We start from the raw sequence: 25351 nt of genomic DNA on the forward strand, positions 1-25351 counted from the left end.
CAACTAAGATTACTTACCCTGACTAATACAGGGCAAAAGACATGTTACAATGTACTGTGGAGGTAAAAGAAGAGGTTGGGAAGATGGACCATTTTTTGAGAAACTTCGCCAAGGGAAAGATACAGAAGGGATTATTCAGAGGAGAATGCAGGATTAAAGGAACATATTTTTGTATTGGCTCTGGCTTCTGTGACACTCCTGAACTGACTTCTCCAAGAATCCTGAGTAACAGGGACTAGCCCCCAAATCTGGCCTCTGTCCCTCTGTTCCAGGAGGAGTGCTCTGGGACTGTCTAGGTCTGCCGCTCCCTTATCTGGTCTTTTAGAAAGCTTCTCCAGAGCTAGCCCAGTGGTGCAGCGGTTAAGTGTGCACATTTGCTTTGGCGGCCCAGGTTTTGCCGGTTCGGATCCCGGGTGCGGACATAGCACTGCTTACTTGGCACCCCATGCTGTGGTAGGCATCCCACATATAAAGTGGAGGGAGATGGGCATGGATGTTAGCTCAGGGACAGCCTTCCTCAGCAAAAAGAGGAAGATTGGCAGCAGATGTTAGCTCAGGGCTAATCTTCCTCAAAAAAAAAAAAAAAAGAAAGAAAAAAGGAAAAGAAAGCTTCTCCAGCACACATGTTTAAAAAAGAAAAAGGAATGTCCTTTGGCCTTAAGAGGGTCTGTGACCCAAGGAAGGGGAATAAGGACCTGGGGTCACAGCCATCTCCCTAAATATTGTAGAGGAGATCACACTTCTGGGAGCTTGGAGGGAAAGGGCTGGATTGGCGCCATCTCAGCCATTCTCTTCTTCCCCCCAAAAGTGACCTTGGGGAGACACAGAGAGAGGAGAATTTTGGACATGCTCCTGAAGAGATGTTCCTGAAGGGGCTGAGGAGTTAGTTGACATGATCCAGGGAGTGGCCCTGAAGCACTGGTGTTCTTTGGAAAATGGGGCTGCCTCCAAAATCCAATCAACAAGAAAGACAACTGAGAGTAGAAAAGCAGGTCTTCTCTATCCCCCTTTCCCCCATACCATGAGCAGCCAGTGGGACAGGTAAAATCCTATTTCTCGGCTCCCTGCTCCCTGCCCCCTACCTAGCAGCCTCTTCTGATTCCAGTGTGAGGACCCTGGGGCAGAGGTTACCTAAGTGACCCATGACCCAGTTGTTATATCTGAGCTGCAAAACACCTGACTTGGCCTGGCCTGGCTTGGGGGAGGGGGCCTCCCTGCTACTGCCTAGCTCACTAGGTTTCTGTCTTGAGTCTCACTGAAGTATCAGAGGCGTTTCAGAGAAGCAGGAAAAGCCTTGGAAACTTGAGTTCCAATCTCAGCTTGGCCACTCGTCTCCTGGGTGCCCTTGAGGCCTCTGTTCGCCACTGTGAAATGGGGAGGAGGTTCAGACAATATTTAGATGGCTCTTTAAAAGGGCCAGGGAGTAATTAATTTGAATTTTATCCTAATTTGATATCCTAATTTTATCAAATAATTTAATCTGAGTTGTTAGCCAATTGGTTTGATCCAAGGAAAAGTTGGAGAAGGGAAGGGAGCATGTAAAGAAAACACTCCTGACCCCACCCAGACGGTGGCGGGGATAGGGTACGGTTATAGTGTGGTACCCACTCCTCCAGGTAATACCTGAGGCCAGGGTTCAGCTAAAGCAGATCAAGCCTCCCCATCCCCTCCAGGTTGCCCCTCCTCCACCATAGCCACTGAGTAGGTAAGTGAGAACCCTGTGGATCCAGGGCTCTACCCTTACTTGACCCTGGAATGTAAGCTACGGGAGGGCCATGCCTGACTTGTGCACACAAGGCCGTCCCTTTGCCGACATGGAGAGGTGCCTGGCACACTGTAGACATTTGGTAAATGTTTGCTGAATGAATGACCGAATGAATGTCTGCATGCAGCGAAGAATCCTGTAAGCGTCCTGGAGCTGAGGGATCTGCAGGGAACAGCTTTCACGGAGGTTCTTCCAGGACAGTGGTTTTGGCCCTGGAATGGAGTGGGATCATCAAAGTGGCCCCTAAAGTGCCAGGCAGTCCTGAGCCCCGCCCCCAGGGAGCAGGGCGGCCCCCTCCTGCCATCACGTGCTGGCGGCTGGCCAATCACCGGGGCGGGGCGGGGCGGGGCTGGGCTGACCTAGAGATGCGAGCGAGGCAGCCGGGCAGAAGTTCCAGACGATCGCGTCGGTGGCCTCATGTCGCGCAACGAAGAGGGTCCTGAGCAGCGCCAGCAGGCGTCAGAGGCGGACGCCACGGCTACAGCCTTCCGGGCGAGCGGTAACTGCAGGGCGGCCGGGACTCGCTGTGACGCGGAGCCGAGCCCTTCCCTTCCTTAGGAAGTTGTGGTCCCTACCCAGAAGTCGGCGCGCCCACCCGGCCGGCCCGCGGCGAAGGGACACGCCCGTGGTGGGGCTGCCGGCTAATTGGCGCTGGGAACTCCCAGGTCCGGGTCTTTAGCTCCTGAGCTGGACCAGGCCGAGAGGGGGCCTCCGAGCTTGGGCCTGCTGCGGGCTGAGACCCCGGGGGGAGGGAGCAGAGAACTTTGCTGACTGACCTTGACTCTGCCCCCAGAGCATCAGCATATCCGCTACAACCCGCTACAAGATGAGTGGGTACTGGTGTCAGCTCACCGCATGAAGCGGCCCTGGCAGGGGCAGGTGGAGCCCTCGCTTCTGAAGACAGTGCCCCGCCATGACCCCCACAACCCTCTGTGTCCCGGGGCCACACGGGCCAATGGAGAGGTAAGCCTTTAGAGCTCACATCTGCAGGCTGGGCCAGGGGGAGTACTGCGCCTTAGAGTTGCCCCTCACCCATGGGGTAGGGGACCTCCTTCTGGGTCATATCCCACGAAGTCTTTCTGACTCCAGAATGGGCCCCTTGTAGTCTGTCCAGCGCTTGAAGCCCACCAGACGACTGGTGGTAGGGGGCAGCCAATGCTTCTAGCCCATCCTTGTCAGTAGGTGAATCCTCACTATGATGGCACCTTCCTGTTTGACAACGACTTCCCAGCTCTGCAGCCTGATGCCCCCAATCCAGGTAAGCTGGCTCTAGCCGCTGTTGGGGGGAAGAGAGGCTGGCCTTCAGGGGGACTTCTGTTGCAGAGAGTGATAGCCCTTTATCCTAGGACCCAGTGATCACCCCCTTTTCCAAGCCGAGGCTGCTCGAGGAGTTTGGTAACTATGGCTTTCTTCTCTCAGACCTTGAACCCAGGCCTGGACTGAGCACTGGAGTGGCGCCCTGCCCCCAGCACAGCCAAGCCTTATACCTATGTCATCCCTCCCTCCCTCCCTCTCCACCTAGTAAGGTCATGTGCTTCCACCCTTGGTCGGATGTGACGCTGCCACTCATGTCAGTCCCTGAGATCCGTGCTGTTGTCGATGCGTGGGCCTCAGTCATAGAGGAGCTGGGTGCCCAGTATCCTTGGGTGCAGGTCTGTGAGGTCGCCCCCTCCTCTGGATGGGCAGGGAGAGGATGTTGCAGCTTTGGTTCTGGGAAGTGACATGCCTGTTTCCTTAGGGTGTGGTCAGGAGGGGTTGACTGATGTCTTTTTGGCTACTAAAATTCCTTACCCCTACCTGATAGATCTTTGAAAACAAAGGAGCCATGATGGGCTGTTCCAATCCTCACCCCCACTGCCAGGTAAGTGTGTCAGGGGCTCCTTTGGATTTCTGGGCTGAGTCTGAGCCAGCCCTGTGGGGAGGGGAACTGGAGTAAGGGATGGACAGAGGAATGATGTGGAGGCTTGGGGATGAAGGATCTGCCTGCTCTTCTCTGCTTTTGCCCCTTGACAGGTGTGGGCCAGCAGTTTCCTGCCAGATGTTGCCCAGCGTGAGGAACGATCTCAGCAGGCCTATCAGAGTCAGCATGGAGAGCCCCTGCTAATGGAGTATGGCCGCCAGGAACTACTCAGGAAGGTGGGAGAAAGCCAGGCCCTGTGTCCCCAAGGAGCCCCTAACCTCACCCCAAAAAGAGAGAGGTGTGTCAAGGAGATGGGTAGAAGGGAAGTGGCAGAGAGACTTGCTGGGGGGCCATAGCAATGATCTAAAGGAAAGATGATGGTGGTTGGGACTAGGCCAGTAATGGTGGAGGTGGTGAGAAGATATCAGATTCTGGGGACATTTTTTTCTTCTGCTTCCCCTGCCTATTTGCTGACCCCTCACACTTGCCTTGATGACCTCACATCCATTTGGTCTGCCCAGGAACGTCTGGTCCTAACCAGTGAGCACTGGCTAGTGCTGGTCCCCTTCTGGGCAGTGTGGCCCTTCCAGACACTGCTGCTGCCCCGTCGGCATGTGCGGCGGCTGCCTGAGCTGACCTCTGCTGAGCGTGATGGTGAGTCTGCCAACTGGAGCCCTGGGGCCAGGCTCTGGATGGGGATGGCTCTGGTGGGGCCAACATCTGGGCCCCAGGCTGAGAGTCAGGCTCTGATTCCAGATCTAGCCTCCATCATGAAGAAGCTCTTGACCAAGTATGACAACCTGTTTGAGACATCCTTTCCCTACTCAATGGGCTGGCACGGTGAGACTTTTGAGCACCCATATCTAGCTAGCCCCAACACCATTTCTGGGCTCCTGGGGCCCAGCCCAGTGGACAGCAACTCCCAGCAGGCTTTGAAACACTGGCTGGGGGAAGTGTCCAGAGCAGGGATGCTGGGGTGGAGGGTGGAGCAGCAAACTTGGTGAAACTATGTCTCCCATGTGCTTTCCAATGCCTGGTCTCCTCTCTGGCAGAGAATGCTGGGAGATGTAGTGTTCAGGTACCTAGCGTGGTTTAGGGGTAGGAGCTAGGCTGACGAACTAAGGAAGGGGCCTCCCTGGCCATGTCTGCCTTTCTCCTGGCAGGGGCTCCCACGGGATCAGAGGCTGGAGCCAACTGGGACCACTGGCAGCTGCATGCTCATTACTACCCTCCGCTGTTGCGCTCTGCCACCGTCCGGAAATTCATGGTTGGCTACGAAATGCTTGCCCAGGCTCAGAGGGATCTCACCCCCGAGCAGGTCAGGACTCAGAGCATCCTGGGTCCTCTCTTCTTTCCCATTTCTTCAAGGGATCCCAACAGTCATGACCCTGAGAACCCCTAGAGCCTGGGCATTCCTAGGGACTTGGGAGCTGCTCAACTCCTTCATCCTCTGATTATTCCAGCAATCCTTATCATAGCATCCCGCTCCCACAAACGCTTCCCAGCATCTCCTAGGCACTCAGAACTCCATACCACCATTCTGAGCAGCCCTTAACCTCCTTGATTGCCCCCTGTCCTCCTTCCAGGCTGCGGAGAGACTAAGGGCACTTCCTGAGGTTCATTACAGTCTGGGGCAGAAGGACAGGGAGACAGCAGCCATCGCCTGACCACGCTGACCACAGGGCCTTCTGCCTGAGGGAACCAGGGCCTAGGGTTTGGGCAGATGTGGAATCAATAAAACTATGCTTCTGTAACTTTAATCACATATTCTAATGCCAGAGGAGTGTGAACTCTAACCCTTGGGGGTCTGGGGTTAAAGGCTGAAGGCACAGCTCCAGCCACAGCTTTTCTTTGCTTACAGATCTACAAAGACTTAAGGATACAAAAATTCCACCCCAAATCTCTGAATGAAATTAATACTCATTGTTAAGTCTGGCCTATAGATTCTCTTACTCCTGGAATAACAAAGCATCCTAGTTTAAGAAACTGTTAAAATCCTGTGTTCTTGTCTGTGGCTGAGGCTTTGGGAAGGCCCTAGCCCCCTTCACCAGTACCCCTAGGGTGTCAGCTCACCAAACCTGGGCCCGGGGTTTTGGTGGGGAGCAGGCAAGCAGGATCCTGGTCCCAGTGGTCAGTGGCCAGACCCTGGGCTGCTGGCCAGAATCCTGGCTTTGTGAGTGGCTGCAGCTTGGCTCTGCTCCAGCCCACAGGGGCTGACTGGGCGGGTAGGGAACGTGTACGTGGCTTTGTGTCCTTGGCTTCTCCAGACTCCCACGTGTGCCATGTATGTGCAGGCTCTGCACACCTCTGTTGCCCTGTGCCCCAGTCATTGCACAGGGGAGTAAAACAGCTCTGGAAAGGAAAGGGCTGCCAGAGTTAGGAGCCCCAGGCCCTGGAAGGAGTGGATGGTTCTTGGAGTGACCCTGGGTCTACCCCCTCCCCTCTGGACCTGTTTCCCTGGCAAGACTGTAGAACCAGCCACGTGGGAAAACAGGCCATGCAACCTAGGAGACTTGATGCCACCTAGTGTCCTCCAGACTTTTAGGTGAGCACAGGGCTTGTGAGCAGTGCAAGGATGGCCAGAACACTTTTTGTCTCCATTCTTCTCTCAAGGAAACTAAGTCTCTGGAAGGGGAAATCACACCAAGGCTGGACAGTGATGACCTGGCCCAGAGAACCTTGGCTGCCTGCCTTCCAGTCCAGGCTCTTTCTTCCTTGAGACCCTGGAGGGGAAAGTCTGGGACTTGCACTGTTGCTCTGGTCTGGGAGGAGCTCAGACAGACATGGTACACATCTCCCTTGAGTCCTCAGTGACTGGGGAGTGGATGAGAATCCTGGATGGGTTGCTGATTTTTTAAGGTACATGCACACACACCCCTGACCCTACACGTTTGACTTGGCTCCATTTTGGAATCCTCTGGGGAGTTTTAAACAATACTACTGATGCCTAGCTCCAGCCTCCAGAGATTTTAATTTAATTGGTTTGGAGTGTGCCTTGGCGGTTTTAAAACCACAATGTCCAGCAAAGCCTGAAAACCACTGCCCTTCACCAGGCCTCCTTCCTTATCTGGAGTCAGGGGCACCTTCAGCTTCTCAGTCACCTGCCCAGTGGCTCCTGAGCCACTGACCCTGAGGCTTTGTTTGCGGCCAGCTGGGGGTGGGGGGGTGGGGGGAGGGGGGCTTGGAAGCTTCCTGTCCTGCTGTCCCTGGAGGACAGGCCTTCAGGCAAGGACCCAAGAATTCAGCTCCAGACCCTTGTCCCCCAGCAGCAACCTCTTCAGTCCCGGACGGGACAGGAAGTGTCCGGCAGAGGTGGGGGTGGAGGTGATTGGCAGTTGGAGGCTCCAATGGGCCGAGACCCCCCCTATTTCACCCCTCTCCTTCCATTGGCGCCTGGGCGGAGCCGCCCCCACTGCGGGCCCCGGGCGGGAGGGAGGAGAGGCCGGGGCAGAGGGCGAGGGCGGAGGGCGCTGGCGGCGGCGGCCGCGGAAGGTGAGGCCTGGCGGGCGGCGGGGTAGGGAGGAAGCCTCGCCCGGAGGGCGGGGCGGGGTGGCGCACGATCAGAAGGGCCCCGAGTGACTGACTGACTGTCAGCGTGTGTGACTGTGAGGCTGTGTGTGACGATGCCAGTGTGTGAGACTCTGTAACTGGGTGTCATTTGGTGCAAACGTCTGCCAATGTGACTGCGTGTGTGAGTGTGTATGTGGCTGAGTATGCATGTGGCTGTGCAAGTGTGGGATTATGTGTCTGTGTGTCAGCGTGCAGTTTGGGAGGAGACACCGGGTGGTGTATTTGTGTGTCTGAGAGGGCCTGTGACCACATCAGGGCATATGTTTGGGGAAGGTCTCTGTGGGGTGTAGACTCTCTGTGCCAGGGTGAGAGTAGGTGGCTGGGTTTGTGTGTGCCCATGTGTGACTTCAGCAGTAGTGCAGCCAGTGAGATTTGCACTGGGTCCTGACTGTTAGACTGTGTGGCAGTAGAGTTCCTACCTTGGGGACCCACTTCCATAGCCAGCGAGACTGGCCTTTCTACCTAATGTCCATCAGGGACAGACCCATCCCAGCACAGTGGGCTCCCCTCCTCCTTTCTGTGCTGCAGAACCTCTGCCGCTGCTCTACTGGCTCCCTGTGTGCCATTTCCCAGGGGGACTCAGTTTCCTTAGATCTCTTTTTCTCTCCTTCTGTCTTCCTAGAGCTATCATCTCTGTGTCTCTTCACAGTTTGGTCTCCTCAGGTGCCTCTGTGTATCTGCTTTTCGGATCTGCCTCTCTCGTTCTCTGCTTCTCTCTGTCTCTCTGCTCCTCAGCCTGACTCCCTGATCACCTTTGTCTCTTTGGCTACCTGGGGGCTCGTAATGCTGATGAGATGCAGGATCTGCCATGCTAAGAGCTTGTGGACGAGGGGGCTTAAACCGTGATGAGGAGTTGCTTTCAGGGGGTGCTGTGACCCCATCCCAGGGGCAGCATGCTAAGTGCGTGCGTGTGACTGTGTGAGTGATGGCTGTGTGTAAATTTAAGTGTGAGTTTGAGTGAGGATGTTTGCGTGTGTTGGCGTGACTGTGAGTGGTTGTATCTGAGAGTGTGTGTCTGAGGGTAAGTGTGGGTCTTGTGTATCTGGCACCAAGGGACCAAAGGCATTTCCTGGTGCTGGGGCCCAAGGAGTGGAGGGGGAGGTGAGAAACTGCTGGAACGTCCAGGGGAGGGGGAGCTGGACTCTTTGGCTTTTCTTTATATCCCCCAACCTGGGGCCTCTCTTCCCCTCAAAACACAGCCAGCTGTGCCCTGAGGAAATATTTGCTTGGGAGTGAAAAGAGTGGGAGCTGAGTATGTGTCTGATTTTTCATTTGATTGTGTCCACGTGTGTTCAAGGGAGTGTCTTTGTTGACTGAGCCTAGTGAGTCCACGAGCAAATGTGGCTGTGTGAAAACACAGGGACTCTCTTATGATGGGGACAGAAGCAGCCCTCCTTTCCCTCTTGCTGGCCCTGGCTGCGCCTGTGGCTTCCTTTCCAGACTCGGGGGGAGGCCTCTTCCCTTCCCAGGGCCTCTGGTGGGAGGGGGTGGGAGGGGAGGAGGGAGGAGAAGGATGGGACAGAAGGAGGGGGGAGGGGGCCTGGCTAGGGGCGGCTGAGCTCCAGGGCACAGAGGGGCGGGGGCAGGGAAGGCTAAGGAGGGGATGATTCTGGGGTCTCAGAACTGAGTGGAGCTGAGACGGGTGCTGTAGCTGGTGGGAGGAAGTCCTGGAGGCTATGGACACTCAGCTGCTGGGATCACCGAGGTAGGGTGGGGCTGAGCAGGGTAAATGTGGCTGGGGGGTCAGGGGTGAGCCACTAGACACACTCAGACAGACACACAGACACGTGGAGGCCCTTTCTCTCCTCTACTTGGGAGGGGGTCTGTGCTCTTCCTCTTTTGGAGCCCTCGCCACTTGACCCATCTGCCCCTTCTCCTGTCAAGGCCACTTCTGCTACCCTTCCTCCTGCTTTCCCCCATCTAGTATCCCTCTCTCCTAGCACCCCCCAACCTCCGTACAGACATGGTTGGTTACCTCCTTGGCCTTTCTGAGTTCCTGCTGCCTCAGCCACGCCCTTGCCTCACTGAGTCCTGATCTCTGAGCATCTCTTGGTCCTGTGACCCCCACCCCAGGCCCTTGTCCCTGCAGGCTCCTAGCTCCTCTCAGCCTTCTCTTCCATCCCCGCCACCCTGTCTCCATCTGCTGGCTCCTCGCCCGCCCCCAGCCTCTGGCAGCAGCCAGGGCATCTGGATCTGCTTAACTCCACAGCCTCAGCCTGCACCCTAGCCCCATCCAGCCTCGCAGGCTCGAGACCAACAAGATTCCAGAGTCAGGCCCAGATGAGTGGCCCAAGGAGCCAGAGCAAGGAGCCAGGCCCAGGCGAGAAGAGGCTTGGCAGCCAGAGCAGGGCTAGGCCTCATGGCAGAGGGACAGGGTGGGCTCAGACCCACCGTTACAGGCCCCCGCCCCAGGATGACGAGGGCTGCCTCAGGTCAGTCAGTGGCAATGAGTAGCCCTAGGCCAGGTGGGGGTGGACACCGGAATTCCCTACAGCTGGACTGGAGAGGAGTTAATGGGAGTGACCGAGCTGGTGCCAGCACTTGGTGCCAGGGGTGGGCGTCAAGGGTGGTGCGGGGAGCAGTGCTGGCACAGTCTGTCGCCTCCGGGTTTTGTTCTGGGCCCTAAGCCCAGGACTGAGATGGAGGGCGTGAGGGGGTGTGCGCGTGCGCATGCGCAGCGCTGGTGTCTGATGGAAAGGGGACCTTAGGTCAGATCCCCCAATGATTTCCGATATCCCTACCCAACTCAGTACTTCCATTCACCTCGTGGAAAGCCCCAGTCTGGAAGAGGAGGAGGCAGCCTTTAGCCCCCCACCTCGGGGATGGGGGACTGCTGACCCTGCCTCTCTCCCCACAGATGAGCAGCAGCTACTCGGGGCTGAGCAGGGTCCTGGTGGCCGTGGCTACAGCCCTGGTGTCTGCGTCCTCCCCCTGCCCCCAGGCCTGGGGCCCCCCAGGTGAGAAGAAGCCTGCTTCATGACCCCAGCTCTGACTTGTGACCTGCCACCCTTACTGTGGCCTCTTCCCATGCCTAACCTGTGACCCCCCCCCCCACCCCCTGATATCAACTTGGCAACATCCCCTCTCTACCCTGTCCTCTGACCTCTGTCCCTAGATTATAATGTGATGCTTAGACCCAGTGACCCCATCCAGGGCTTCAAAGCCCGCCCCTTACCCTGTCACTCTCACACAGTGGGGGGTGGGAGAGAGGGAAAGGAAGAGCCTCTTCTCAGAAGTGCCCTCCACAGGAGTCCAGTATGGGCAGCCTGGCAGGTCCATGACGCTGTGTTGCCCTGGAGTGACAGCTGGGTAAGTGCCCCACCTGCCTGTTGGGCCACACTCGTGACCCTTTCTTGATTCTGCCCAGTTCTCATGTCCCTCACACCCCCACCCCCCGCCCCTGGTCAGTAATCCTAGCCTCTCTATCTGTCCGTCTAACCCTCACACCATCCTTATTCAGTAGAAAGTTTCAAACAACCTGCACTAAACACTTGCTAAGTGTCTGGTCTATTCCAGGCCCTGGGACACAGCTGTGCACAAGCCAGGCAAGATGCCTGCCCTCACACAGCTTACCTCCTGGTGGGGCAAATAAGAATCTTGCCAGGTAGTAACACCTGCAGGGCAGAAAATCAAAAGAGAGTGATGTGGAAGAAGATACCTGAGTGGCGACTTTTTTTTTTTTTTTTTGTGAGGAAGATTGGCCCTGAGCTAACATCTGTTGCCAGTCTTCCTCTTTCTGCTTGAGGAAGATTGTCCCTAAGCTAACATCTGTGCCAATCTTCCTCTATTTTATGTGGGATGCTGCCACAGTGTGGCTTGATGAGTGGTGCTAGGTCCACGCCCGGGATCCGAACCTGCGAATCCCGGCCGCCGAAGCAGAGCGTGTGAACTTAACCACTACTCCACCAGGCCAGCCCCTTGAGTGGTTACTTTTTATTGTAATCAGGGAAGGCCTCTCTGAGGAGGTGACATTGCAGCTGCTTTCTGAAAGTCAGGAAGGAGGCAGCCATGCACAGGTTGGGGTCTAAGCATTGCTGACAGAGGGAACAGCTGTTGCAAATGCCCTGAGGGGGGGGTGAGCTCAGCACTCTTGAACAGAAAGACCACCAATGTGACTGGGGTGCAGCAGGTTAGGTGGGGAGGGAGGAGCTGAAGAAGGAAAGGAAGCAAGGACTAGATCACCAGGGGCTTTGCAAGCCGCAAAGGAGTTTGGGTTTTATTGCAAGCACAGTGAGATGCCAATGGAGAGCTGGGGCATCGTCTGACTTATACTTTGAATCTTCCCTCTTTCTGGGGCTGGCCCGGTGGTGCAGCAGTTAAGTGCACACGTTCTGCTTTGGCGGCCTGGGGTTTGCCGGGTCGGATCCCGGGTGCGGACATGGTACCTCTTGGCAAGCCATGCTGTGGTAGGCATCCCACGTATAAAGTAGAGGAAGATGGGCATGGATGTGAGCTCAGGGCCAGTCTTCTTCAGCAAAAAGAGAAGGATTGGCAGCAGTTAGCTCAGGGCTAATCTTCCTTAAAAAAGAAATTAAAAAAAAATAAGTAATGAATCTTCCCTCTCTCTCATCACCTCATCTCACCCCCAGGGCCCCGGTGTCCTGGTTTCGGGACGGGGAGACAAGGCTGCTCCAGGGACCTGGCTCTGGGCTAGGGCATGAACTGGTCTTGGCACGGGCAGACAGCGCTGATGAGGGCACCTACATCTGCCAGACCCTGGATGGTGCACTTGGGGGCATGGTGACCCTGCAGCTGGGCTGTGAGTTGGAGAGAGAGCGTCGGGTGGCAGCGATGAGATATGGGGCTCCTGAGTGAGCCCTCAGGATGGAGATGGGGAGGACCTGGGACTTCTCAGTCTCCAGCTGCACCCTCTGCCTCCAGACCCCCCAGCCCGCCCGGTTGTCTCCTGCCGAGCAGCTGACTATGAGAACTTCTCCTGCACTTGGAGTCCCAGCCAGGTCAGCGGTTTACCTACCCGCTACCTCACTTCCTACAGGTGCGTATGCGATGGGGTGTGGATGCCTGTACAGCTGGGTGTGCCGGCACAGTGTGGGTATTTGAGGCATGGAGGGAGGTCCTGAGGGAGGCTTAGAGAGAGGGAGGACCCTCTTTTCCTTCCTGACCTCAGATGGCGCCCTCCCTGCCAGGAAGAAGACAGTGCCAGGAGCTGATGGCCAGAGGTAGGACATGAGGGAAAAGCTGTGGGCTCTAGCTGGATCCCACGATGAGCATTTCCAAAGCCCAAGACCACATCCTCCCTCCTAGGATGAGTCCATCCACAGGGCCCTGGCCGTGCCCACAGGACCCCCCAGGGGCAGCCCGCTGTGTAGTCCATGGGGCAGAGTTCTGGAGCCAGTACCGGATCAATGTGACTGAGGTGAACCCCCTGGGGGCCAGCACACGTCTGCTGGATGTGAGCTTGCAGAACATCTGTGAGTACCCACCCCTACAGCACCCCCAGGTCGTCACCACAGAGACCCCAAACGGATTTCAGAGTACAGATATCCCAACACAGAACCTCCCCCACCAGAATTCCCAAACATTCCCTCCCAACATGGACCCCATTGCAGCACACAGATGGGCCCCTGTGAGGACTAAGAAGCCAAAGAGATCAGAGCCCAGGGGCCACTGCCTCTACCCCTCCCCACAAGTCCTTCTTGACTGCCTAGCCCTGGGGCTGCCTCTCTGCTTTTAGAGCCCATGCTGAAGGCAGCCTTATCTCCTGTTCTTCCTACCCCGTGGAAGCCCTTGCTGGCCCCTCCTTGCTCTTGATCTGTGTGTGGGGAGGGGGAGGGCACTAACGCTCTGGCTGGAATTTGGGCCAACTCATCATCTTCCTTGGCTGGAAAGCAGAATCGCTTTTTAATTCACTCAACGAACATTTCAAAAAGCCGTCTTAAATCTCAGCTCATTTTATAATAGGGATGACAGACAGGTCGTGAGCCTAATGGATGATCAAGCTTAAGATTTCCCCAACCCCTTGGAAGTGTCTCCCTCGGGTACCTTTAGGTCCACACACACCTTCCCCTGGGACATGCTGGGGAAGGGATGGGTACCTGCCGCCTGCCCTGACTTTGTGTCTCTACTGCCCTCAGTGCGCCCTGACCCACCCCAGGGGCTGCGGGTAGAGTCTGTACCTGGCTACCCTCGCCGCCTGCATGCTAGCTGGACGTACCCTGCCTCCTGGCCCCGCCAGCCCCACTTCCTGCTCAAGTTCCGGCTGCAGTACCGTCCAGCACAGCATCCAGCCTGGTCCACGGTGAGGCCTGGGATGTGTTGCAGTCTGGGGCTGTGGGTCGTGTCTCTGGTTTCATGTTCCCGGGTACACTGAAGCCGGGTCCTCTCTCCCTACGGAGTGCTCTGCATGGGCCAGGCTTTGTGCTCAGTACTGGGGTTGCAGCGGGGACCACAGACCCAGCCTCTGCCCTGCGGGGCTGTAACTCTGATGTAGGCCCATCTGTGGGAAGACAGCAGTGACTTTTTAAAAATAGCTTTTCTAGGAAAAGGAGTGCCTTTCACCCAGAGGCAAATCCTCATACAAACACTCCTATCTCCAGATGAGAGTTGTGGTGAATTCCTATCTGGAGATGTCAAAGATTGGCTGGCATCAGGTTGGGGAGCGGCTGCCTCAGATAATAACTAGTATTTGTTGGTCGCTGTCTGCCTGCCAGGCACCATGCTACACATTTTACATGTGTTATCTCGTTTAGGTGTATTCACTTCTATTTTACAAATGAAGAAACTGAGGCACAGAGAGGCCCAAGGTCACCCAGTAAGCGGTACAGCAAAGATTTGAATCCAGGCAGTCTGAGGGCACAGCCTGTCTGCATCACCACTGTGCACTTTTGTCTTCCACACCTTAGGTGTAGGCCTGACACCACGGGCCACCCCACGTGAAGTCCAGATGGCTGCCGCAGGCTGACGGCCAGGCCTGGGAAGAAGGGGTGCTCTTTGCGGACGGGGGCTGGGGGGCAGGTAGGCGTGGTGCTTACAAGCTGAATAACGGGCCCATGAATCACCCTCCCTCCCAGGTGGAGCCGGCGGGACTGGAGGAGGTGATCACGGACGCTGTGGCCGGCCTGCCCCACGCCGTCCGGGTCAGCGCGCGAGACTTCCTGGACGCTGGCACCTGGAGCGCCTGGAGCCCGGAAGCCTGGGGCACTCCGAGCACTGGTGAGAGACCGAGCGGAAAGGGAGGGCCGCCCAGTAGCATCTCTGGGCGGCCTGGGTGGCGCTAGCGGCCAGGGCAGGCCCGCCCAGGTGGGGTTGAGGTCCAGCTTCTCCCTGGGTTGCCTGCCTCCTCACCTCCCCTCGATTAAGCCGTGGCCCTCAGCTTCCAGCCTGGCGACGCCCCGTCAGGCTCCGCTTCTGAGCCGCCCCTGGGTCCTGGCCGCCCCTGGGTCCTGGCGGCCCCGGGTCTTGCCTGCCAGGCCTGGCCTTGGCCTCCACCCGGCATGGATAGTTCTCAGGTGTTGCCTGCTTACAGGGCCCCTCCCGAAGGAGATGCCAGCGGGGAGCCAGCCCCACACGCAGCCGGAGGAGCAGCCTCAGGTGGCCAGCCCCGCTCCCCCGAGGCCCTCCCTCCTGCCAGACCCTCGGCCACTTGGTGAGCTTGGGCAGAATGGCACAGGTTGTAGACGATGGAAAGCCCCAGAGAGAAAGGGTGCTGAGTTTAGTCAGGCGGGCTCGCTCTCACAGTGGCATGTGACCTTCCCCCCAGACCACAGAGACCCCCTGGAACAGATGGCGGTGCTGGCATCTTTGGGAATCTTCTCTTTCCTGGGACTGGCAGCTGGGGCCTTGGCACTGGGGCTCTGGTAAGTAACTGCCAATGGCCCTTCAGCCTCTGATCCCATGTAGATGCTCTGATACCCATAGACCATGTGCATCCCCACCCCTCATGACTGCCCACTGACTGACTTCCCACTGAACCTGTCTGATTCTGGAGCTCCTCCCCTGCCCCCAACTTTATGATTCTGATTACCCTCCTGACCCTTTACTAATGAACCCTTTTGGAGGATACTGAGAAGCTCCCCACTGTCAGGGAGACAGCTGCCTTTTTATGCCCCAGGCTGCGGCTGAGACCAGGTGGGAAGGATGGACCCCAAAAGCCTGGGTTCTTGGCCCCAATGATTCCAGTGGATAAGCTTCCAGGTGAGTAGGACCTCCAGGAATTTTGGACTCCGTGATGTGTGCCCTCATTTTGAGAGGGTCTGGATTAAGAGCCAGATGTCCTGGTCATTGTAAGGGAGTTGAGAATCAGAATTGAGTCCTATGATGTCTGGGCTCAGGGTTGGGCCTTTCCTTCTTGAGTCCCTGGGCTTGGAGCTGGGTCTTTCCCTCTCTCGCAGAGTACTGGGGCTCCTAGATGGACTCCCTCCTCATTTTCAGGGTGTTAGGCTAAGAGTTGGATATCCATCCTTATCCATCTGTCTTGGGTCAGAGCTGGGTCCTCTCTCTTATTCTTGATGTACCTGGGCCCAAGGCTAGGTTTTCTCTCTCATCTTCAGGGTGTTGGGGCTCACTCAGAGCTGGGCTTCCCTGTTGATTCTTGGAGTGAGTCCATTCTTGGGCTCAGATCTGGGTCCCCTCCCTCATTCTCAGGGTGTCTGGGCCAAGATCTAGTCCTACTATCTCCCTTGATTTGCCTCCTGCTTCTTCTAGGAGCCCCAAACCTATAGAGGATCCAGGAGGGCTTCAGCTGATTCCACCTGTAACTGTCTTGCTGGTGTGGATGGACGGACAGATAGAACCCAGGCAGGACAGTAGATCCCCATGGAGTGGGGGTCTCAGCTGGAACTTCTGTTTGGAGCCCATTTCTATGAGACTCTGTTCTAAACTTGCCGTCTGAAAGGTGCCTGGACCTCTGATTCATCCCAGAGCTGGAGGTCCACCTGAGGAATGTGTGTAGATGTGAATGTCTATGTCCATGTGTGCCCCTGAGTATGTGAGGCAGGGAACATGTGTTCTCTGAATGTATGTATGTAGGTGCCTGAGGAGTATGTGTGGGTCCTTGCCTCTTGGCCTTGCCCCCGGCAGGGGTTCTGAAGGTGTGAATAAAGAGAATGAGGAGGTTCTTCTGTTGACTGCCATGTCTTCCAGATTCGGGGCTCACAGGAGAGTGCATAGAACTTGGAGACCACATTCAGAGATGACTATCCAATGCTGCTTTATTATTTTGGCTATTGGGGGCCCTGGCCCATTTTCCCTGTCAGCCCCAAATTCAGGTTGGGCACAATCCCTTGGAGCCTCCTCCTTTGGCGCTCAAACCACTGGGCCAGGCTGCGGTTCTGAGGGTGGATGCAGACACTGCGTTGAAACAGGTGAAGCCTGGGAAAGGAAGGGTCCAAAGTCATGGTCATAGCTTGGAGACAAGGTTGGGGTCCAGGGGTTAGGGGAAAAGGCCAAATGAAAACCTGTGTCGACATCAGAATTAGCAGTTGGGGCTGGGGTTGGGATCAGCATCAGGGGTTGGGACTGGATTCAGAGTCAGGGGACAGTATTAGGGGCAGGGTCAAAGCTTACACGATAGCCTGGAGGTGACAGTCCCCATCAGCCTCCTGTACTTCCACCCGGATGACCTTCCTCAGTAGCTTGCTCGAGAGTGGCTGTCGGTAAAGCTGAGTACAGCAGCTAGTGCTGGGTGGCAGCAGAATTGCTAGGAGGCAACAGGGCCATGTGTTCAGAGGGCTCCTGTCCCTCAGACAGCTGGAGGCTGGACTCTAGGCCCTTTTCCCTCCATCCCACTCACCCAGACCCCTGGCCTTGTAGACCCCCAAACACTCACCTGCTGTAGGGTCTGTGCTCAGGAGCAACAGTATCAGCAGGAGGCTGCTGGTAGGTGAGGGCCCCTTCATGCTGCTCAGCCTGGGTCCTTCTCTCTGCTCTTCCCCTACCTTTTATCTAGATGCCTTTCACCTGGGGCACCAGGTGAGTCAGAGGCAGGTGGAAATGTATTACTCATCCTGTGACACTCCTGGGCCCTAATTGCCACAGATCACTTCTTCTTCTAGGAATGCTGTTCCCCCTGGGTTCTTAAGCCCTGGGCAGAGAAGCTGGGGAGAGGGATAGTGCAGAATATGGGGACTGAGAGTACAGTGAGTAAGGGCAGCCAAGGATCCCCAGTGGCATCCAGTGATGGCCATTGACACTCACATACCCGTAGCTACTCAATCACGGTAGCACCTCAATCCCTCGGTCAGCCTCGCATGGTCAGACAACTAGAGGCGGAATCACACAGCCCTGCCTTATACTCAGCGTCCCACAACCACACAGTTGTGTTTCCACAATCATCCAATCACACAAGCATACTAGCACACACAAATTCTGATGGGGAAGTTGTGGGTGGGGTGGGAGCAGAGGGCAGGCCAGTGCCGACTTGCCTTCATTTCCCCGTCCCCACTTCCTGCCCTAGCCTGCCTGTCTTATCAGGAGAAACTGATGGGAACTGGTCCCCGAAGCAGGCCCTTCTGGCTGAGGAGGAGTCTTGGCTAGGGTCAGTCACATTCAGGGAAGCTGAGAGGAAGCCCTTGTCGTGGTATTGCAGGTGCCTTGGGGCAGAGGTGGGGGCTGTTTTCCCCAGGAAGATGAGACAAGGAGGAAGGATGGGGTAGATAGGGAGGGCAGATGAGGGAAGAAAAAGGTTCTTTAGTGCCAGGTTGCTGCTGCCAAACAAGTAAAAGACCTAAGAAATCTTACTTTCCTGTTTTTGTTATTTTTTTAAAGATTTTATTTTTCCTTTTTCTTCCCAAAGCCCCCCAAGTACACAGTTGTGTATATTTAGTTGTGGGTCCTTCCAGTTGTGGCATGTGGGACGCCGCCTCAGCATGGCTTGATGAGCGATGGCATGTCTGTGCTCAGGATCCGAACCGGTGAAACCCTGGGCCGCCTAAGCGGAGTGTGCGAACTTAACCACTCGGCCCCTGGGGCTGGCCCCTTACTTTCCTGTTTTTGCCTAGTCCTGTCCCAGACATGCCAGCCTCTTGCCAGCAAGGGCTTGGGGTTTCCAGACTCAGTCTCTGGCTTATTGAGATATCAGGCTCAAGAGCTCAATTACCTCTCTTTTGTTTTATTCAAATTCCAGCCTCTCTCCACTGTGGGCCTGGAGAAACATCCCCCCTCCCCACCCAGGTCTTGTAATACCTCATCAACAACCACTACACCCTCTGCACCCCATCCTCTTACTAAAGCCGCAACCTCCCATCTCCTTTCTGTCCCTTCTCTCCTAATCCCATACCCAGCCCTCACTCCCCAGTTCCTCTCACCCCGCCAGTGTAAAACTCCTCCTCTTCCTCCTCCTCCTGTCCTTTCTAGGAAGCTGGGAACTGCCTAGGGTAAGGGCAAGCTGCTAAGTTTAGTGCCCCTGGCACCTTGAAGAATTTCCCACTCCTGGTCTGGGGATTTCAACCCTCAAGTCCTGCTCTGTATTTGAAACATAAACGGAGTCATAACCCAGGAATCCAGCTCTTATCTGGTTGTGGCAGGGGTGCCTTCTGCAGCCTTCTGCTCTGTGGCCAGCTACGCTCTATGGGGCAGGCCTTCTCTTGGAATAGGGATGCGCACCTTCCCTAGGCATCTCTTTCTGCTGCAGGGCTGCTGTAGCAATTCAGAGACAACCATCAGCTCCAAGAGTAGGGACTAGTCCCCCTCTCTGGCTGAACAACTCAAGCTTCTCCCTCCTGTCCAGGATGAGGCTTGAAGGCTCTTCCCCAGAGTTTGTGTTGTGGGTACTCAGGAGGAATTCTGAGTGTCTTGGTGAGGTGCAGGCCCAGGGCTGTACAGGGTACTCCACTATTGATGGGGTTCTTCATGTGGACATTGTGAGGCAATGGCTCAAGAGCCCAGGTCTGTTCTTGAAGGTGGCCACAATCCAGAGGTCACTCATCTTGAACTTCTAGTACAGAGGCCTTAGGGACTCTCTTCCCACCCTTCAGACTGGATTTGTGCCTCAGAACTTGGGTGTAGCCATTGAGGTGCCATTGTCTTGTCACAGATCTGCTCCATCAGCTGGCCATCTGCCACATACTTTGTTGTCTTTCCTGGACCAGTCAGTCCAGAGACTTGAGAAGGCAAGAAATGAATTCTTCCTGGTATGCACCCATCTCTCTCTCTTTTGCCTTCTCCAAAGAAAGGGCCAACTCTTCTCTCCAGCCACAACCTGCTGAGGCAGCAGCAGCCCCAGGCTGAAAGTTAGCTTTGCCCTCACCCACAAACTGGGTTGTTGTCTCTTTAACTTAATCCTCTGGTGCCCTTTCTTAGGCTAGGGTCAGTCCCTAACTGAAAGCAGGCTCACTAGGTGACAAGACAGAAAGGGATGGCAGGGGGCAGTGGCTCTTGGGTTCTCCTAGGGAGGTAGCAAGAACTGCTAGGTGGGCTGATGCCAAGCGTCTTTAAACTTGGGATCAGACTGGAGGAGCCGGAAGTTAGGGTATCAACTATAGGAAAGATCTCCAACAGTCTCAGTCACTCCCTGTTGGCAGGCTGAGTGAGGCAGCTTCTAGGAATCTTCCTCTCCTCTTACAGCCTACTTCCTACAACGCTGGGCTTAAAATATTTTAGATCCACTCCCAGGAAAAGAAGATTCTTCAGACAAATGGCAAAGTCTTGGTTAGGAAGAAGGTGGTAGCAGAGAGCTGGGGTAGTGAGAACACATCAATGTGGGGATAAGTTGGAAGACTAGGCCAAGACTATTTAGTTCCCGCCGTGTGTGTGTGTGTGGGGGGGGGGGGTGGTCACTATACTAATAGGATGCCTGACACTGACGAGGGATCCTTGGGAATAACGGGGGCCTTTACATGGAAGGGCACCCTATGGTGGGGGGTTGGGGGAGGCCCTGTCATTAAGGAAACTGGTCAGCCTGGAGAGGGGCTCCCAGCCCGAACGGCGGCGGCGGCGTAAGAGTCAGGAGGGCAGCACGGCGGACTTCGGTTTAAATCTTTAATGCACCGGCGGGCTGGGCAGTGGCGGCGGGCGTGCGGCGGGGGAGGCCGCGACCGGAGCGCTGGGGAGCAGGGCCCAGCCCGTTTGACAGACAGCTCATCAGGCCCCGCAGAGGCTCCAGTTTCTGCTCCCGGGGGTGCGCCGAGCTGTGGGGCGACCCGACACTGGCATGAGGAGGGGCGGGGACGCCCAGATCGTCCCTCCGAGACCGAGCCGCGTCCACGCACCGGGCGGATCCGCGGTATCGCAGCCCCTCACCTCCGCTCCCTCCGCCACATGCGCAGCCAGGGGAAAAAGTAGAAGCAGCCCCAGTAGATCCTGCGGAGAGAGGGCAGAGGCGGGCCGGGCGGGGCAGGCTGACCCCGCAGGCCCCGCCCCTCGGTTCCCCTCGCGGCCCCGCCCCCAGGAGGCCCCGCCCCCCGCTCCTCCCGCTCGCGGGGAACTCGCGCCCTCCCCCCCCCGGAGCGGCTGGGTTCCTCCTCCGCGGAGCCGCCTCCACTCACTCCTCCTCCGCCTCCAGCGCCACCTCGTATCTCCTCAATCCCGACATGTCCCGGGCTCCGAACGTCTCCTGGGAAGCGGCACGATGGATCAAGGCCTCCCCAGCCCCGGGCCCCCTTCTCGGCCATTCCCGGGACCGGTCTGACTTGTTCCCAGGTAATCTGAGGTAGGTGCCCCCGGGAAGCCGCAGTTGCCACATCGGGACAGGGTGGGATTGGAGGTTTGGGAGGCACTGGACCTTAAGGGATGAGGAGGTCGGTCACCTCGGGGGCGAGGGGCACTCAGGGCGGAAGGCTGGGCGGTCATGGGGCTGGGATATTCGGGGCCCCGGGTGAAGAATTTCGGGGGCTGAGGTCACCTGGAGGGGGGCTGAGGGTCGGCGCAGCCTAAACTCCCGCCCTCCCTGGCTCCACCCCGGAAACTGCCGTTACGGTTACGTCACAGGGACTCCGCGCGCGGCGGGTGGGGCTTGCCTGTCACCCGGAAGGGGCGGGGCCAGCCTTTCTTCAGAGGTGGCGGAGAGGGAACGTCAAGCGAGGAGGTGGGGCCAGGCCTGTCACTGAAGGGGTGGAGTCGGGATTTCTTAATCAGATACGGGGCACAGGACCCGCTTTATAAGGATGGCGTCAGAGTTTGGCGCCCCACCCTGGGAGACGCCAGAAAAGGGCTTTGGGACGCGTCCAAAGTTGTTTCCCCAATCCCCGCCCGCCGCCTTTGGCTTCTGCCCTGCGGATGGACTTTCTTGTCGGCCCCATTGCACTTGTCTGACCCTGGGCTGAGGAGGAATAGGTCTCCAGGGACGGCCCAGTCTAGAAGGGCCAGGCCCCAGAATACTTGTCGGCTGAGTGGCCTGGGCCAGGTCCCTTAATGGCCAGAGGGTCGCAACCTTTCCTCTCTGAGCTGAGAGCTACTTCCCGTGACTTTTGTTCCTCCAGTCATTCAATCAACAAATCTTTATTGAGCGTCTGCTATGTGCCAGGCACTGTGCTGGGCCTGGGCTTACATCAGTAGAGAAGACAAGCGGAGGGAGTCTCTGCCCTCAGAGCGCTGCCATCTGGCTTGGAGATGGGGGATCGAAAAGGACCATCAGATCATTACAATAAACGCGGCAGACTGGCTGGGGGAAGGAGATGGTGCTTCGGCAAAGCCCAGAAAGAGGAATTACCCCAGTGTGGGAGGTTGGAAATAGCTGCCCCGGCTAGTGGAGGGAGCCTTGTGGCTGGACGGTAGGGGACAGAGTGACCAGAAATAAGGGAAGCGGAAGTTCCCTCAGGCTGAAGTGTGGAGAATGGATACACCTACTCCCTCCCCTCATCCCACCCTCTTTCTCCATCTCAGACCTGTCTTCCCCTGCCTGGGCTACAGACAGACAAGTGACACGCAGATCGGTGGGTGCCAGCGGCCTTTGTTGGAAGCATTGCAGTCTGGGCGAGGAGGAGCTGTGCTCCTGCCCCCTCACCTGCTCACTCTCACTCGTACTCACACTGACACTCTGGGCCCCACCCCGGCTGGGTCAGGTCTGGTGCAGGGGAGCTGGAGGCCTGATACCTCCTTCTGGTCCTGGGTTCCCCAGGGCCACAGTGATTCACATCCCTTCACTCAGACACAGGGCCTCCTCCGGGACTGTCATGGGCTAACTGCTGTGGCGCTTGCTCTGGAGGAGGAAGGAGAGGCAAGGCCATGGGCTGGAGTCTTGGGCAGGGGCTCAAGGGAGGAGGCAGGACTGGGGAGGGTCAGGCTTGCCTTTACAGAGTTCTTCTGCAGTCTCCGGATGATGCGCTCCACCCAGGGCTGGTGTAGGGGTGCACAGAGCTGGCGACCTCTCACTGTGGTGAACCTGGAGTCAGGTCAGAGAGAATGGAGCTGTGGAACCCAGCTTCCTGGCAGGCTGTCGTGTGATGGGAAGAGCCGAGGACCACATCTGGGAACCTGTTTCAGGGGTTTTCTTGTGACAGGGGACTCGGCAGGGAGCAGGGAAGTAAGATGGTGAATGGAGGTGGAGGTGATGGAGGAGGTGAATGGGAGGGAGGTCCGTTACTCTCCATGTCCCACCCACAAGAAAACAGTGTCCTGTAGTCATCCTTGAGGAGGAGATAGGAACAAAAAGGCACCAAAAATGTTCCCAAGAAGTGAGTGTTGGTTCACCAAGAAATAGAGTTGGCATCACTCAGAGCCTGGGGCTGGTGTTAGCCTTAGGGCTTGAGGTGGGAAGGCCACAGCCCTGACTGGAATTCAGGACACTTGTGTCCAGTGCCATAGCTTTAGTGTTCCTCTTTCCCCCACCTGTGTGCACTGTCCTCTTCCTCTGGAAACCCTGGCTGGAGGAGACAGAGCCTCCAGAGGGAAGGACAGCCAGGGCCCAGGATCTATCCAGGCACTGATACGTGGAGGAACACCTGGGACACAGGTGCATCTGCATCACCTAGGAGCACACACAGGACACAGGCACACCCACACCACACAAGCCCATGTGTAGTCTGCATAGGAACACACACAATGCACAGATATACCCACAGTGCACAGGGACACACGGTCACGAGGGCATACCCATTTGGTGGTACATGTACACTCTCAGGATCACAGACACTGTCAGACCTGGGTGTTGACCTGAACTCACAGTCTCCTTCACAGACTCCCTGAGACCTGTGTGCTGGTCCTGGCTATACCCCTCACCTTACCATTTTACCCCCTCCCCTTTCCAGGGGAAACCGAGAAGTCAGCACGCTGAGAAGAGGAGCAGTGCTACGCAAGAGGCCATGGAGGATGGATAGAGACGGACAGATGGGTAGAACCTCTGGAAGCAGCATGTGTGTGGGTTGTGGGAGTCCTGCTTGTGTGGAGCCTGTGTAGACTGTGTGAGGCTGGATGGGGGAGAGTGAACAGAAGTGTGATGGCGAGGGTCATGTGAGTGTACATGTGTGAGCCTGTGTGAAGCTGTGGCTATCTCCTATTTATGGCTGCCTGAAGCTTTTATTTTCTGTGCCTAGAAATTTCTTCCCTCTGTTGTATAATAAAGAATTTGTCTGGCCTTTGTCCCTGGTTCCTGAGAGGGAGACTCTGAATCTTTAGAATTTCCCAAGTAATCGGAGTATCTTTGTTATTTATGAGCCCCTTGGATCACACCTGAGTTTATGCTAAGGGATGAGATGATTTAGGATGGAGGCTGGTCACCAGAAACACCAACCATGTTATTGCAGAGATGGGGCTTTGAGCCAGCCTGACCGGGGAGGGGAGGAGGGCTGGAGATTGTTTAGTCATGTGGCCAACAATTCATTCATGTCTGTGTGATGAAATCTCAATGAAAACCAAAGCTCATGGATCTTCCTGGTTGGTGAACATACTGACTGACGTGCTGGGAGGGTGATGTGCTCTGTGTGTCTCCGTGGGGAGAGTGTGCAAACTCTGCATTTGAGACCCTCCCAGACTTTGCCCTGTGTATCTCTTCATTTGGCTGTTCCTGGTTTATATCTTTTGTAAAAAACTAATTGTAAGTGTAGCACTCCTGAGTTCTGTGAGCCACTCCAGTGAATTATTGAACCTGAGGAGCATTGTGAGAACATCCAGGACTTGTAGCTGGTTGGTCAGAGATGCAGGTGGCCTGGGGACCCCACTTGTAGCTGGCAGCTCAAGTGGGGGCAGGTTTTTTGGGACTGTGCCCTTAAACCTGTGGAGTCTAACGCTAACTCTGGGTAGTTAGTGTCCGAATTGAATTGCAGTACATGAGTTGGTCGCAGGATACCTCTCCACTGGATATGCTCCCCACTGTCTCCTTCTCTCTGGAAGAACCTTTTTTCCCTTTCATAACTCTTCAGTAGCCTCCCTGTCCCCATTCCCCCATTTCTCACTCCTTGTCTTTAGCTCTGAGAATCTCAGCAATCAGCAGTTTGGAAGAAGGAAGGAGGGTTTGTACTGTTGCCCTTAGGGAAGGTTTGCAGTGTTATCTCCTCCGAGGTATTTGAACTATCAGACTTAAGGCTAGGGGTCAGGGCTTGGTTCAGGATTAGAGGTTCAGTAAAGAGTGCCTCCCTCTTTTCCAGGTTTCTCCTCACCTCCACCTCTTCTCGGTGGTCCTAAGACACCTGGAGTGGGAAGGATGGGACCTAGCTGGTCCCCTAGATTCCCTGAGGACAATCACAAGAAGCGGGATAAGGCTGGAGAAGGTCCCCTCCCAGGTTCCCCAGGTCTCCGTAGGCCTATCTCAGTGCTTCCACATCCATCATCTGAGACTCACTCATCCCTTGGACAAGCAGAGGTAAAGGGAAAGTTCTTTGGGAGCAGGTCCAGCTCCCCTACCTCACATCCTGGGACTCTAGGGCTTCACCCTCCTGGCCCACCCAGTACTGCCCCTCTCCCCATTGACACATTTTCCTGTGTTCCAAGCTGAATTGGAGGAATAGATTGAGATAAGCCTGGCCTAGAACACTCCCTTCTTCTAACCATGCCTTACCTATCCTGAGAATTACGAGGGGATTTCTGAGGAAAAAGAGGCTGGTCAGTTTACAGACCAGGAATCTAGAGATGAGAGAGGGGAGCAAATACTTTTCCCAACTGATGAGAGAGATCCAAGAGACAGAGACCAGAGGAGGAGACCTCTAAGGAAAGACTAATTGTGGAGTGCTATTCTGTTTCCCATTCCCAGCCGTAGAGCATATGATGTGACACACTTAACTGTGGGC

At 56.2% G+C, this 25351-nt stretch overlaps 3 protein-coding genes and 1 long non-coding RNA gene across 19 annotated transcripts in view; 2 read left to right on the forward strand and 2 right to left on the reverse strand.

Moving 5' to 3' along the window:
• Window positions 1-2092: 2092 nt before the first annotated feature.
• GALT (galactose-1-phosphate uridylyltransferase) lies at window positions 2093-16312 on the forward strand. Of its 14 annotated transcripts, none has more exons than XR_011497350.1 (22): window positions 2105-2264; window positions 2559-2728; window positions 2948-3023; window positions 3112-3160; window positions 3288-3417; window positions 3570-3626; window positions 3779-3901; window positions 4187-4319; window positions 4422-4505; window positions 4829-4983; window positions 10093-10192; window positions 10484-10544; window positions 11825-11994; window positions 12117-12231; window positions 12383-12415; window positions 12501-12667; window positions 13331-13494; window positions 13946-14408; window positions 14722-14841; window positions 14956-15052; window positions 15307-15389; window positions 15900-16312. XR_011497350.1 is itself a non-coding variant. In XM_070495661.1 (22 exons), the coding sequence occupies exons 5-22, from the start codon at window positions 3295-3297 to the stop codon at window positions 15914-15916; spliced, it is 1971 nt and encodes a 656-aa protein (XP_070351762.1). In that variant the 5' UTR covers window positions 2105-2264; window positions 2559-2728; window positions 2945-3023; window positions 3112-3160; window positions 3288-3294; the 3' UTR covers window positions 15917-16312. The 14 variants fall into 14 exon arrangements, 13 of the variants coding, with proteins under 13 accessions (XP_014712916.1, XP_070351762.1, XP_014712910.1 ...); XM_070495661.1 differs by having other exon boundaries at window positions 2945-3023; window positions 14267-14408; window positions 15280-15389; XM_014857424.3 differs by having other exon boundaries at window positions 14267-14408; window positions 15280-15389.
• An 82-nt stretch (window positions 16313-16394) lies between these two features.
• CCL27 (C-C motif chemokine ligand 27) lies at window positions 16395-20016 on the reverse strand. Its single transcript, XM_014857431.3, has 3 exons — window positions 17023-20016; window positions 16761-16893; window positions 16395-16565 (listed from the first exon to the last, which is right to left on the reverse strand). Exons 1-3 carry the CDS (start codon window positions 17090-17092, stop codon window positions 16418-16420), a joined length of 351 nt encoding a protein of 116 aa, XP_014712917.1. The 5' UTR covers window positions 17093-20016; the 3' UTR covers window positions 16395-16417.
• A 141-nt stretch (window positions 20017-20157) lies between these two features.
• Window positions 20158-22298, reverse strand: LOC123280097 (uncharacterized). 3 transcript variants are annotated; one of them, XM_044756638.2, is made up of 4 exons: window positions 21034-22298; window positions 20678-20745; window positions 20433-20492; window positions 20158-20320 (listed from the first exon to the last, which is right to left on the reverse strand). In XM_044756638.2, exons 2-4 carry the CDS (start codon window positions 20722-20724, stop codon window positions 20164-20166), a joined length of 264 nt encoding a protein of 87 aa, XP_044612573.1. In that variant the 5' UTR covers window positions 20725-20745; window positions 21034-22298; the 3' UTR covers window positions 20158-20163. The 3 variants fall into 3 exon arrangements, with proteins under 3 accessions (XP_044612573.1, XP_044612574.1, XP_044612572.1); XM_044756639.2 differs by having other exon boundaries at window positions 20939-22298; XM_044756637.2 differs by having other exon boundaries at window positions 20678-22298.
• LOC123280101 (uncharacterized) overlaps window positions 20718-25351 on the forward strand; it is a 79381-nt gene continuing 74747 nt past the window's right edge. The window contains exon 1 of the long non-coding RNA XR_011497351.1: window positions 20718-20841. This is a non-coding gene — a long non-coding RNA (uncharacterized lncRNA). The remainder of the gene's footprint in view (window positions 20842-25351) is intronic.

The sequence above is a fragment of the Equus asinus genome, chromosome 23 (assembly GCF_041296235.1).
Source record: "Equus asinus isolate D_3611 breed Donkey chromosome 23, EquAss-T2T_v2, whole genome shotgun sequence".
Lineage (NCBI taxonomy): Eukaryota > Metazoa > Chordata > Mammalia > Perissodactyla > Equidae > Equus > Equus asinus.

Coding starts and splice junctions, on each gene's coding strand:
- CCL27 (XM_014857431.3), bottom strand. CDS start 17,092: ATGAAGGGGCCCTCACCTACCAGCAGCCTCCTGCTGATACTGTTGCTC. Junction 16,894..17,022: donor GAGCACAGACCCTACAGCAG/GTGAGTGTTTGG, acceptor GTTGCCTCCTAG/CAATTCTGCTGCCACCCAGC. Junction 16,566..16,760: donor TGTCACCTCCAGGCTATCGT/GTAAGCTTTGAC, acceptor TTCCTTTCCCAG/GCTTCACCTGTTTCAACGCA.
- LOC123280097 (XM_044756637.2), bottom strand. CDS start 20,874: ATGTGGCAACTGCGGCTTCCCGGGGGCACCTACCTCAGATTACCTGGG. Junction 20,493..20,677: donor GCGCTGGAGGCGGAGGAGGA/GTGAGTGGAGGC, acceptor CTCTCTCCGCAG/GATCTACTGGGGCTGCTTCT. Junction 20,321..20,432: donor ATGTGGCGGAGGGAGCGGAG/GTGAGGGGCTGC, acceptor GTCGCCCCACAG/CTCGGCGCACCCCCGGGAGC.
- GALT (XM_014857424.3), top strand. CDS start 2,183: ATGTCGCGCAACGAAGAGGGTCCTGAGCAGCGCCAGCAGGCGTCAGAG. Junction 4,320..4,421: donor GACCTCTGCTGAGCGTGATG/GTGAGTCTGCCA, acceptor CTCTGATTCCAG/ATCTAGCCTCCATCATGAAG. Junction 14,842..14,955: donor GCCAGACCCTCGGCCACTTG/GTGAGCTTGGGC, acceptor CCTTCCCCCCAG/ACCACAGAGACCCCCTGGAA.